This window comes from Thunnus maccoyii, chromosome 24 (assembly GCF_910596095.1).
Source record: "Thunnus maccoyii chromosome 24, fThuMac1.1, whole genome shotgun sequence".
In the NCBI taxonomy this organism is placed as follows: Eukaryota; Metazoa; Chordata; class Actinopteri; order Scombriformes; family Scombridae; genus Thunnus; species Thunnus maccoyii.
In genome coordinates this window covers 5,440,501-5,454,685 of record NC_056556.1, presented here as the reverse complement: position 1 = coordinate 5,454,685, position 14,185 = coordinate 5,440,501, and the positions used below count along the sequence as shown (strand labels likewise).

The 14,185-nt window shown below is 41.0% G+C and overlaps 1 protein-coding gene across 1 annotated transcript; it reads left to right on the top strand.

Moving 5' to 3' along the window:
• Nucleotides 1-439: 439 nt before the first annotated feature.
• LOC121892282 (MAGUK p55 subfamily member 4-like) lies at nt 440-13,764 on the top strand. The gene is made up of 22 exons (XM_042405230.1): nt 440-1,374; nt 3,055-3,177; nt 3,327-3,448; nt 3,691-3,768; nt 3,861-3,944; nt 4,052-4,183; nt 6,591-6,672; nt 7,142-7,227; nt 7,723-7,797; nt 7,890-8,086; nt 9,030-9,088; nt 9,203-9,220; nt 9,349-9,390; nt 9,478-9,498; nt 9,668-9,682; nt 10,468-10,509; nt 10,691-10,864; nt 11,061-11,141; nt 11,359-11,452; nt 11,758-11,866; nt 12,029-12,163; nt 12,610-13,764. The coding sequence occupies exons 2-22, from the start codon at nt 3,120-3,122 to the stop codon at nt 12,799-12,801; spliced, it is 1,896 nt and encodes a 631-aa protein (XP_042261164.1). The 5' UTR covers nt 440-1,374; nt 3,055-3,119; the 3' UTR covers nt 12,802-13,764.
• The last annotated feature ends 421 nt before the right edge of the window (nt 13,765-14,185 follow it).

The window sequence follows — 14,185 nt, the reverse complement described above, 5'->3', positions numbered from 1 at the left end:
GATTTACTGCTTTTCTTTGTTGTATATATTATTGAAAATTGAATATCTTTGAGTTTTGGACTTTTGGTCGAACAAAAGACGTTTTGAAGATGACACCTTGGACTTTTGGAAGTTGTGATGGGTGTTTTTTCAATATTTTTTAGATTTAACGATCAAACAAATCAAAAAAAAGAATCTAGAAGTTAACTGATAATGGATATAGTTGTACTGTGCAGACTTGGAGGTTATGAAGTTAAAGAAATAGAAAAATAATCTTTTCTTTCATTGTTTTAGTTGTATTTCTGCTGTAACTTCACAAAGTTAATATTTTCTGAGAAGATAAATAATACATTAATGCACAAAAACAACCACATTTCTTCACCCACAGCAGCTAAAATAGACAATATATTGGAAAATGTCTGGGGCATCTTGAGGGAAAATAAGAAGTATTTTTCACTTTTAATTGCAGATGTTTCTTCTAACAGGTCAAGAGGAGTCCTTCACTCATCAGAGCCGACAAATCCTCTCTGTGTTGTTCTTTTTGAGATCGAAGGGAGGGTGAGAATTAACCTACAGACACCAACCCTGTGTGTTCAGAGCCTTAAGCCGTTTTTGTTTAGCGTAAACGAGATAATCTCAGTGTTTTGGGCACAATAACATGTCTTAGGACTTTGTTTTCAGACGGAGGGAGGAGAGTTTCCTTGAGAATTAGAGGAGATTATCTTGTTCCTGACAGATTTTTGGGCTTGTGCTGAATAAGTAGACCAAAGATCTTTTATTTGAGCATCATGTCCACTCATCCTTAACTCCAGCTGTTGTGGCGGATCTTTTAATTACTTTCTAAAGCCTTTTTTTCAACCTTTACTGCTCCCGCTGTCCCCTTTTGCTTTTTCTGTCTAATTAAACACACACTAATCACTTTTTTTCCTCCCCCTTAACTCTGACTCTTTCTCTGAACTTTACAAAACGCTCATCTTTAAGCCGTTCTCTTTGTCCTTTTTGAAGAAGCGACGACACCTGCGGTAAATTCTCTCCCTCTCTCTCTCAGTCTGCAGAGTCACCTCCCTCTCCTCTCACAGCTCCTCCTGCGTGCCGCTGAAAGCTGAAAGAGTTAAGAAGATTTGGCAGCTCCGCAGGAACCAGCCAGCCGGTGAGGGTGGCCAGAGGCAGGCGGCTCACTTGCCCAGGATTAAATGGGATCGGGAGAGATTACAGCTCCCTCTCTCTCTCTCTCTCTCTCTCTCTCTCTCTCTCATATCGTAGCTGATGAAAGCGTAACACTCCGTCCAGTCTCCGGGGGAACATTTTCCCACCATATACACACTTTTCTGCACCTGTATCGGTGCTAGAAACCTGCAGGATCTGGAAGATAAAGGCTTGTGGCATCTCCCAGAGGTAAGATGCATTCAATTGCTTCAAGAAGAAGATTTGAGCGAAGAGGGCTTGGAGGAAGGCCACAGGGATCATCCTCTTCCTCCTCTTTAACTACAGACTACTAGAGTCTTACATTTATTACATACAATCACCTTTTTAAAGATTATCTTTGCTTGAGTTCATCACGTATGTCATCTTGCACAGTTGGCACCTTCCCATCAGGTTGTGACAGTTTATTTGCAGTCATGATCAGAGATATGTTGGCGGTAAAACCTGTCAGAACTTAGTTTATTAACCTGTTTGTTTACAGAGGAAGAGATTAACCCCTTTCTTGGGTCGTCACGGTGTCCTTGTTGTCAACCGGACGTCACACACGAACCATTTCTTCACAATAGGACAGTTTTTTTTTTGTTCATACTGGTGTTTTATTTTCCCCCGTCATGGTTAACCAGCCGGAGATTACAGTCTGCTCATCTCTATATTTACATCACTGCTGCTTTTACGGGCTGCCATGAAGTGTGCCATTAACCTCTGATCTGGTTCACACTGATGGAGTTGTTACTACACTCCTACCTGATCCTGCTATACGCTGAAGGCCGGATTACTAACCAGGCAAAGTGAAGCCCCCCAAAAGTCTCGCTGCATGTTGTTTATTTTGATTATTTGACTTTTGCACATTTTTAGGGAATTTTGCTCCATTGAAGCACAACATCAACTAAAGCAGGTTATTTATTATTAGCTAATGTTGTGTATATTGTGCTCACATGGTGCATATAAGTTAGTCAGTAGTATTCCAGCACAGAAGTACTGGCTGATCTTTAAATAATGAAGATGTGATGTTTAATTTGCTTTGTGCGCTCAATGTATTAGAAACCTACAGCTGACAGGATTTACACACAATTAGGAGAACTTTCCCAGTGGATCAAGAACCTTTTGAGGAACTAAACCTGAGTTTTGACAGGAGGAACTGAGGACTGAATTAAGCTCCTGTAGGAGGAAAAATTCCTGCTTGGAGAGCAGTACTTTCCACAGCGACAGTAGAGCCCCAATACTACATGTTTGTCTCTGGGTTTTTCTAACAAGTGAATCCGGCTTTGCCCACACACACTCAGTATTTCTCTGCATGGTGGCGAAGCACAGAGAAGTGCAGACAAAGTAATGATTTCAAAGAAAACTTCAAAAAGAGGAATGTTAAATGAGTGACTAGCAGATAAAAACAAAACAAAATTGATTTTGATGATGAAACATCTCAGCAACTGCAACAAACATTGGAGACAAAAGTTAACAAAATAAAACAAAGAAGTTGTCAATAAGAAACTACAGAAAACAAAACATCAGTTCAGGCGACATATAGAATATGTGAGAATATAAATATTACTTTGTTTTCAATGGATCTCATTGACATGTGAGGTCTATTAAACATTTCAGCGCAGCTTTAAGGATTTTTTCCTCTTATGAATAAAAAATGTGCAAAAATATCACACATCAATATTTCAGTAGATGAGTTTTTATTTCAGTAGCAACATATTATACAGAATCACAAGATGAAAATGTAATTAAAATATGAAAGGTTGAATCAAAAATAAGAAGGTTTAATTTTCTATAAATAGACATTTTCTATTTCTGTTGAGCAAAATACACAAAAATCTGAAAAAAAAAATGTAATCAGGACAGTTTATTGTGTTTCTTCCACTTTTCCAGGTTATTGCCGGTCTCGGTAAGCAGTCAGCAGGTGGTCGGGGTCAAAGGTCGGGGGTCCAGTGACCATGAGGCAGGCGGTGGAGGCTCAGGTGTTAAACCCCCACTGTGAACTCGGAGAGCACGGTGAGTGAGAGGAAACAGATTTTTATCACTATTTATTACAGTAACATACTGCTTCAGCCTTCTGGATACAGGCTGATAATCCATTCTTCTCTGTGTGTGTGTGTGTGTGTGTGTGTGTGTGTGCGTGTGCGTGTGTGTGTGTGCTGCAGGCCTGCGTCAGATCCTGACAGATGTGATTGAGGAAGTGAGACAGTCAGTAAATCAGGATATTGATGGAGCAGAGATTCTCCACAGTCTGCTGAACGCGTCCTGGCTGCAGTCGTTGCTGAAGGTCAGAATAAACTCGTCTAATACGTTGACATCAATTATCACTTCCTGCTGTTGATATCTGGCCGAACGTTCACAATCAAGATGTTTTATAAACAGCTAAAATTGTGTTTTAAGATTGTGGAAAATGTAGGAAAATTCAGGCTTGTGAAAAAGGAAAATTGGCAACTTAACAGACAAAATAACATCACAGACAAATAATGTGTAATATGTCAGGTTTTAATTATTTGATGACCTTGTTTTCAGGTTTATGAGTGTCTCCAAAGGTACCTGAGAAACTCCCCAGCGCCGGCTCTGGACTACGCTTCAGGACTCTCATTTCAGGTTTACACTCTTATAATAATAACGTTCATTCATTTTGTACAAGTCTTTTCTTTTTTAACTGTGGATATGTGTTCTCTCTCCTCTCTGTGCAGCTGGCGATAGACATCAGAGCGTTGCCAGGCTGCTCTGCAGAGGCTAAGGAGCTCTATCGGCTCCTGCGACAACCTCACCTGCAGGTAAGAAACCACGTGATGAAGTTTTCAGGTTAAATAATAGAAACATTTTAGTGGTTTTGGTGTGTTTTCATCCACTAGTATGACGGTCTGATCTGCGTGTTATCCAGGCTCTTCTCTCAGCTCATGATACGGTGGCCCAGAAGGACTATGAGCCGGTGTTGCCGCCGATGCCGGAGGACGTGCCGGACGATGAGGAGGCCACCCGCATCGTCTGCCTGGTCAAGAACAAACAGCCTCTGGTGAGCTGCACCGCTGAAACCTCCTCACTCACTCAGAATCAAAGCGTTTTATAAATGTAGTTATCAGTCAGTGAAGTTTGGTTCGGGGTTTATTGTTGTGCCGTTCAGACTACCTGACCTGAAAACGAGGTCACATTTTGATGGGATCACCCCCTTCTTATGTATGAATTTTGTTTTTTAATCCTTCCTCACAAAAACAGGTTTTCTGGGATCAGAGAAACTCTCTGAGCTGTAAAGAAACCCAATAATTTAGTGAAGAAAGTTCTGGTTTGAAACCGTTACTGGGAGCATTTCTTTGATGCTGCTGTTCCTGTTCCAGTACTGTGGAAGCAGATGCTCATGGATATTTTAATATGTAGCCTTTTTTTTGGATAATATAAATCAAACAGCTGACTGCACCCAGCAGACACCAGATGTTTGAATTTATAATCTTTCATTTGTGTAATTGTCTGTTGATGCTACAGATGATTAATAAACAGCTGGAAGAGGAGACGTTTGACATAAAATCATTAATAAACTTTCTTCCCTTCATCATATCGCAGCACTATCTACCTTTTAAAGGAAAGTAAATCATTATTATTAATGAAGCAGCCTGTCTTTTATTTCCTCTACCTTTGAGTGACTCTGTTGTCTCGCAGCTTCGCAGCCACCAGAGAGTCGGGCTGCCGCTGCCCAGCGCCTCCCCTCCCTGTGCAAAAAGCTCCAGAGGGGGGATCCGCAGTCACTGGGACACCCTGAGGCGTCTCACCTTGCAGCAGCTTCACCGAGGCGGTGCGTTTGGCCTCCAGGCCGCCGCTGCTGCTGCTGGGAACCACAGCGTGGATGTCAAGAACTCATCATGGTGTAGCGTGCGGAGAGGCAGCTACCCGCCAAGTGAACCGCCGTGTCACCCAGCAGCTCGGCCATACCCTCCGCCTCGATATAAACCGATGAGTAACTGTCAGATGTGCTGTAGCAAGCCGATGAGTCAGTGTAGAGTTTACACCAACCTGCTCTGGGAGCAAAGTCTGAACCGCTCTGCGCCTTCAGTCTACAGCTCCGCTCTGATCGGTAAGAAAAGATGTGTTGGTTTGTCATCATCCGTCATGGCGCCCTCTTCCTCCATCATTCATCACTTTAACTCATAATTTCTCATGGATTAATAATCTCTGTTTTCTTGTTGGAAACATCATCATCAAAGAGCTCAACAGCGGAGACGAGGATGAAGCAGGAGAGTCCGCTGACGCCCCGTCTCCACTTCCCATCCACACCCCAAACACATCCCAGCCAAGCCTGCCTCCTAGGCTTCGAAACCAAAGCCTGCGTATCCGCACGGCTCCCCCCAGCCCCATGCAGCCTCGTCATGTGTTGGAGATGCCCCACGTGCCTCCTGTGGAGCTCGCCAAGCAGGAGAGTCTGGATGAGTTGAGGACCACGGTGCAGCTGGCCGCCACCTCCATGGAGAGCAACACCAAGGACATCAAGCTGCTCGGGGAGAAGATGGCAGCAGCTACCGAGCGCATGTCCGAGACGGTGCAGGACAACTCGCAGGCGTTGGTGCTGCTCAGCCAGGTGGTGGACCGGCTGCAGATGCTCCTCGCCACCAGCAGGACTGAGACAAACGTCCCAGCTGCTACAGCAAAACCCGCAGACGCCGAGCAGGACGGCACACCCAAGAAAAGCCAAACTCCAAAGAGTCGAGGGCAACGTCCGTCCCTGACGCACCAATCCAGATGTTCCTTCCCCTCACTTCCTTCCTCCAGCTCCTCCTCCAGCTCCCTCAGCAGCTGCCTGGATGCTCCCTCCACCTCCCAGGGGACCAGCTGTCTGTCCGTGTCTTGCCGCGAGTCACCCAGGACGACCCTGAAGAACAAGAAAACTCCTTCGCCTCAAAAGAAGCACTTCAACGCCGAGCTGCAGGCGTCCAAGCATCCTTTAAACAACGGCCTGTTAGACGAGCCCAAGGAGGACGCCCACGCTGTGAAAGGAGGCGGCTCGAACCAGAGGAAGAAGAAGAGGAAGAAGGCGACATGAGAGAAGCTGATGAGCGTCCAAAAAGTGGACTTCTTGGGTCATTTCAAGCCGACTCTGCAGAGCGGCTGAGCTGCAAATGTGCACAGTGTTAGTTGACATTTTATTTTGTTCCTTTCATTGCGTTTCATGTCGTTTTCCTCCATCGTGTTGTGTTCGTTCAGGAGAAGCTCCATTTCATTCTTCTCTCCAAAGTTCATTTCAGGAACTTCATCAGTATTCATTTGAAGCTTTGGTTCCGTTTTAAAGTTTTTCTTCCATTTCAGCCCAAAGTGTTTCCATCCTGTCCTTCCTGTAAGATCCATCAGTATTATTTGTCTTCATTTATGTCATTCAGTGTGACTTCTACACGCCAGCAGCTTTATTAATTCTTTGTTTTTTATCTTTTCCGTTCTAGGGAGCGACTATTAAGAGAAACGACATCACAGGGGAGATTTTTGTGGCTCGGGTGATTCATGGAGGCCTGGCCGATCGAAGCGGTGAGTCTTTACTCTCAAGGATAATGTTTACAGATTGAATGCAAATCGTGGCCTCGTGTCGCCTACTAGAAGGTGGAATTTGTTTATTTGAATGATGATGTGTTAGTGATAGCACAAGGTAACGACTGAGTATTTGCAACCTCTTTAAAAACTTAGAAAATCTGGACTTAACCTAAGATTAAAGGACAGTTTACAAGCTTTCAGAGCTTTCAACTGCATCTCACAGTCTTCATTCAGCAAATATAAGTGGCTCTCATCAAATGTAGAGCTCGCATACATACATAAAAGTAAAAAATGAACTTCCATGCTCAATTTTTACTGTTTCCTGTTGTTTATGCACATTTTTGATGTTATGTCTACTTTCTAACCTAATTTAGATTATGTTATATTATATGTAATCTGGATATATCTGTGTGTGTGTGTGTGTGTGTGTGTGTGTGTGTGTGTGTGTGTGTGTGTGTGTGTGTAGGTCTGCTCCATGCAGGGGACAGGATCATGGAGGTTAATGGTTTTCCTGTGGACGGGATGGAACCGGAGCAGGTTATCCAAGTCGTGGTAGGTCACCGGTTGTTTTATTTCATACACCTTCATGTCCGTCATGTTACTGATTACTTATTGGTCTTGTAGTGTATTATGTTCAATTTTGGGGTTGTCGGCTTCCATGACAACTGAGCAAAGTCTTTTCACTTATGAAGACTATGAGATGTGGTTGAAAGCTCTAAATAAACTAAACCTCACAAAGGTTGAACTGTTATATATATAATTTTCCCACTGTCCTATCTTTGTACTAAAGTGTCAAATTGTTCTGTTGTGTCCTATTTGGTAAAGTAGAAATGCCAAGAATCATGACTTACAATGTCACGATGCAACAGATTACAACAGATTAAAAAAAATATTAAAATATGAAAAAGATTGAAAGCATCACACGATGTTGGGGAGGTAGGAAGCAGAACAGCCTGTTAGAGTCTCACCAGGTTCGTGTTTTACTTTGAATAATACTTTAGAGCACATATAATCTTCTGACGCTTGTGTGTCTTCACATCCAATCAGCAAGCCAGGTCGCAAGGCACCATCATGTTCAAGGTCGTTCCCATCACAGAGAGGCCGGTCCACAACCAGACGATGGTGAGTCATCTCCTCTTCCTGCTTTACTTTGACACTTTCACACATAAAATCACTTATGTTGCATCTTTATAAACGAACCTGTCGTCTGTCAGCTGTACGTGCGCGCTATGGCCGACTACAGCCCTCAGCAGGATCCCACAATCCCCTGCGCCGACGCCGGGATGAGCTTCAGAAAGGGCGACATCCTGGAGATCGTAGACCAGACTGACGCTCTGTGGTGGCAGGCCAAGAAACTTCCCAGCAACACGGCCTGCGCCGGCCTCATCCCCTCCACCAACCTGCTCAAACGGTGAGCAGAGTTTACTGTTTAGCCTTTTATATGGGATTAAATTATTACCAGTAGCTGACCAGTATGAAAACTTTTACCAACTTTTGTTTTAATTAATACCAACAAGTTTTCTGAAAGCAGACCCCACACACACACTGGCCTGTGTGTTTCTGGCAGGTTTAGCATGTAGCTGATGTTTAAGAAGAACATTATAGCAAAGATGTGATTGGTTGTGTGACGTCCTGTCATATGTGAATCATGTTTTCTGCTGGGTGTCATTTAGAATATTAGAGCTGATATGATACCTGGTTATTAGTACCGATACCAAAACAATACTTTACTTTGAGAAAAGTTCATGTCTTCATGTCTACAAAACCCTTTTTTCATTTAACAAAACAACATTAATGTCGTCAAATGTTAAATGATCTAAACATAAACAGCTGTACGAAAGATTTGCCTAAAAAAAGTCTAAAATTGGCAAATTGATTATTTAAATGAGAAGGAATATGAATCTGATCAGATATTTGATTCTAGCTGTCAGTTTTTGACAGACATTGATATTTTGGTTGGTACCAAAAAAATATTGAAGTTTGATAACCAACCCTCCTCCTAATTTTTGCACATTTTTTTCACCAAGTTGAAGATTTATAAGGAATATTGAAAGACTATGTTGCTATATATAAGTTAAGCATATTGCAATGATGGTTTTCTTTTTTTTAAAACATTTAATGTAAGAATCATTTTTGCCAAATTCACATGCAGAACATGTGATTCTGCTGTAGTTAGGAGGCTTGTCAGATATTCAGTAAATCCAATAAAACTGACTTTGTGGTGAGAAAATAAATTATGAGCGCTGGTTTTTTTAGGAAATAAGCTTCTTGAAGGCCGACGCAGCAGCATTATGACCTCAGAGCTGATGTGAAGAACTTGTTATATCTGAGTGTGAATCTGCGTGTTGTTGCAGGAAGCAGAGGGAGTTCTGGTGGTCGCAGCCTTATCAACCACATGCCTGCATACAGACCTGTGAGTTCACTCAAATGTATTTAAATCATTATTTTTTCAGCATTAACAGTCTCTGAATGACAAATGTGTTTTCATAAATATCTGTAATTGTGTTTCATCGCACGCTCACTTAAGTGAGCACAGTAGAGGAAGGTAAGAAGTACTCACATTTCACCTCAGATGATTTACAGTTTAGGTTTAGTTTTAGCTTCAGATGTGAGAATATTCACTGTTTTGTCTTGATTCAAAGATCATTTTTTATCTTTATTTTTTATCCGCAGAGGAAGACATGATGGCCATCGATGAGAAATGTGTCGAAGCAGGTAAAACTTCACTTCACTGTATGTTTGCTGCTCTGTAAATACCTGCCTCTGATTAACTCCCATTATGTGTGTTTTTCTTTCTGTCAGATGAGGAGGCATTTGAATCTGGTAGGTAAGTCTTTGTTGAGTTCATCTGTTTTGATTCGTAACAGGAACTCTTGTGAAATTTTGTGCTGCAAAATACATAAATAGTGTCGCTCTGCCTCGTTTCCTTCATCTAAATCATTTGTTTTTGTGTCTTTTCCGAATATTTCTGCTTTCTGATGGGAAATGTCAGAGGAGCTCAGAGAAGGTGAGAAAACCACAACCAGAGTCTACAAGTCAGAACTTTGTACTTTAAATGTACGGAGGACCAAACATGACTCGTTATAAAATTAATAAATGAATGCATACATAAATAAATAGTTAAATAATTCATAAAAAACAGATTGCTGGTTTACATGTGCAAGTTAAGTCAGGTGACCGTGGAGACTACAAGCCTGTGTTTTATTTGAGGTGTGTTGCATTATGGGAATTGTAGGATCCAGTGTTTTGGGAGTTTGACTCATACTAGGGACTAAAAGTTGGGATATCTCTGCCTCTTCTACATTGATTTAGTTCCCCACATGTTATGAAAGTGCAGTAGTGAATTGCAGAAGTGCCCTTTTAATTTGACTTGATTTATTCAAAAATTTCCTGTCAAAATAGGACTTTTTGTTTGTCAGCATTATTTATTTTTCCAGCAACAGAATTAAATCCTCTCAACAAACTTTATTTAAATTTGGTCCTCTCAATAGACACACTCATTTATTTTCTTTTCCCAGTTTTCAGTGATTGTTATATGGAAATGTCGGCCCAAAATATCATCACATTATTAATATTGTGGTACTGAGTCAAAAATATTGTGATTCTGGATTTTGCATGTTGATTTCTTCTCTCCTGATGAAGAAAACTGCAGCTTCTTGTGAATAATTTAGAGGCTGCTGCTGTTGTTACTGTGATTTGGATTATTTTTCAATGCGATTTGTGCATTTTAAATGTCTGTATTTATTTCTTTGTTTAATTTTTCACTCATCTTCTCCTCAATTTGCATCTCAGACGAGGATGACTTCAGCAGCAACATTGAGGGAATCTACTTAGGTGAGTCTTCAAACGCTCTGATTTGCATATTAAAAGTCACTGAAATGAGAAATTTAAAAAGGGAAAAGATCATTTTTTCAATCTCATTATTCAGTAGTGTTATTAGTATGCTAAAGTATGCTAATTAGTATCAGTTATGTTTTTATATAGTTTCAGTGAGTGTGTATTATTTTCTCCTCAGTGGGCTTCAGGCGCAGCATGCGTCTGTGTCGTCGGCGGTGTCACAGCACCACCCAGCTGTCCTGCCACACCCGTTGCCCCAGCAGCTGCAACAGCGCCCTCAACAGCCCCTACGAGGAGGTGGTGCGCTACCAGCGCCACCCGCAGGACCCGCAACGCCTCATCGCCCTCTTAGGTGTATAAACTGTCTGCTTCTGAACTTCTCGTAAATGTTTTTCAAGTGCAAACAGTTGGATGTGTTGTAGGAAATGTTCAGCCAGCTCAGTATTTGTGTATTTTGAGGAACACAGTGAATGAAAGAAGCATTTCTACATTAATAAATCCTCATTTACAATGATAAAGAGTTAATAAAATGTTTCTGTCTCTCTCAGGTCCGTCTGGTGTGGGTGTGAATGAACTTCGGAGGCGCTTGATTGAAATGAATCCCAACATCTTCCAGGGAGCGATACCTCGTATGTACCAATCACTGTCATCCAAGTTTACAATCAACTAAATGACCAAAGTTTCTCTTATTTATGTTTTTCTTCATTCTAAGATCTCTGATTTGGGTTTTTTTGGGTTAATTTATGATGATATGATTATTTTCTGCTTGTCCGACTCAAAGAGTAAAACTAAAACACTGTATGTTTTGTACTCTGTGAATAATGTGTTTCTCTTTTCCTTCACCAGACACCACAAGAGCACCCAAAGGATACGAGGAGTCTGGCAGAGAATATAACTTCACCAGCCGCGAAATCTTTGACAACATGGTGTATAACAACAGGTACGACTGATTCTGATGTGAATCCATGAATGATGAATGAACGTAGAGGTGACACTGACACACTTCAGTGATATTCTTTGTCAAATTTAAACACAATATTGACCTTTGTGGGTTTCATATCGCAAGATTTTATTTTACAAACACAAGAAAACACTTAGAAGAACAACAAAAGCCTTTTTTTAAAAACATGAAATTAAAAATGCTCCTGAAATGCTTCTGATTCATATTAAATGTGGGAGGATGAGTCTGTGTCCTGGTCAAATTTAAAGGACTAATGCATGTAATAAACCGATGATGCCCAACAGCTTTCTGGAGTACGGAGAGTACAAAGGGAATCTGTACGGCACCAGCATCGAGTCTGTGAAGGGAGTTTTAAACAGCGGAAAGATCTGCGTCATTGACATCGAACCAAATGTAAGTCCGACACTAAAAGTTGAAATTCAGGTTTTCAAACCGCAATCAAAAATCAAAGTTACCACTTAGAAATTTCACAAACAGCATCTCTTATTTTTGCCTCCATACATTTGTAAAATAGAACTAAACTTTAATTTAACTTAAATTTATTGCTCCGTTTAGGCCATTCAGGCAGTGAGGACTCATGAACTGAGGGCCTACGTCATCTATGTGAAACCGCCGCCAATGGAGCGCCTCAAGGAGACGAGACAGGACTCGTACATCACCACCAACTACTACGTCAACCGACCGTTCAAAGTAAGAGCCACCCTCACCTTTATGCTGAGTTTTCTTTTGTCTTGATTTCAAGTTGTTAAATGTTGTAAAGGCAAACCTGAAGGAAATCCCATTTACTTTAGTTTTCTTTAGTTATTTTAACATGTAATTGTTTAAAAGAGCACAGAAAGTACCGGTAAATTTGCACTAATTTGATAAGCATGTCAGTGTTTTTCTCTTGACACGATTTCCTAAAACCTAATTAAATTATGAAGTCATGTGACTCAAACTTTCTAGCAATTAGCCCTAATTTTAAGTCCCAAATTTACCATGAAACCTGCAGCAGAGAATTATCATTTTGACATCTGAATTTGGTTTATTTTCTCGAGAGCGAGCAGAAAGCTCCAAATAAATTACACAGAAATGATGAGAAACTGTGTGTAGTCTAGTTGAAGCTAGAATCAGTTCTGATACGTTTCCTCCAACAGGACGAGGACTTCCAGGAGATGGAAGAAGCAGCACGGAAGATCGAGTCCCACTACTGGCAGTTCTTCGACCATGTGATCGTCAACGACGAGCTGCAGGACTCCTGCGTCCAGCTGCTGACGGCGGTGAGGAAGGCGCAGGACGAGCCGCAGTGGGTCCCCGCCAGCTGGATACGACCCACCGCCGAGTCGTAAGAGAGGACAGAAGGAAATACGAGGGGTGAAGTGAAGCGATGAGACCCCTGTTACCATGGCAGCAATTTGGGACAAACCCCACTGTAAAACATGTTACTCCAAACACACAGTTTCACAGATGAAATCAATTTGGTTTATGTCTAATACTGCATGTTTGAGGGGGAGTAGGGCATGAAAAAACTCTAAATATTTTGATCTTGCTGTTTCTGATGTGCTTGATCTGATTCATAAGTCGCTTCAAATCCCCAAAGATAAGATGGAGATGGACTCAGGCCCGAAGAAATCCCTGAAACTGTGTCAGAATGTATTTCTTTAGAAATGAGAACTAACTACTAGAGTAAACTATATTTTCTTAAAGCTAGTACAGTAGTAAAACTAACCGGTTTACGACAGCTATAGTAACTCTGCAACCAAGGAGAACCATCTACTTGTGGAACTACAGGATGTCAGATTTCTCGGCGTATTGCCTCAAACCTTCAACACCCTCTGAGTGTTTGAATTGTTATAGGGAGGAAAAAGATAGTTTCCTGCTTCTTTAATTTGAGCAAAACAGCTTCATTTCCTGCCCTGCTCCCCACTCTTGTACAGAGATTTGGAATTAAGATTACGATCTTTTTCCGATTTATGTTTACACTCTAGAAATTATGATCTGTTTGGTTTTTTCATTCTGCATTTCTGTCATTTATTTGTGTTTTGCTGTAGCCTAAAAGTGTGTCATTGCATGCCAAAAAATTGTGATGATTAACAGAAAACTGTGTTCGGCGAGATGTCACAAACTTTACACTTTGTGTCCTTATTTCATTCAAATAATTTGATGAAGGTTAATATAAACTGTAACAAAACTGTAAGCAAAACAATGACATTTTAATATTTGTACCAGTTTGTGACAATAATAAAAAATGACTTCTGACAGTAAATATTTCAATCATTTAGTCAATTGGCCTTTTTTTCACGTGTTTTGTATGAAATCAGATTTGTTTCATAATAATTGAACAACATCTACAGAGAATCAAACAAAAAATGAATGGAAAGTGAAGAAAAATAATGTGAAACATCCCAAAAATGACCCCAAAGGCAAAATGGAACTTTCTATTACTGATTGTAATTCACCACAGAAAAATCCTGATGAGTGAAAGAAAAATAGAAAATATTATAATCAGATGTCTTGTGTGTAGTTATTTTGTCAGTCTTGCCTTTGAAACAAATCTTATCCCATATTTTGGATCCTTGCCTTTACTTCTTCTTTGATGCTTAACGGCACTTGGCATCCATATTGTTGCATTACTGCCATCTTCTGGAGTCAATTAACTCCTCCAGTGTCCCTGATTGTTACACTTTTCCTATCAGCCCTGTTCTCCGAGCATCTTCTGCCCTGTAGTTCTAT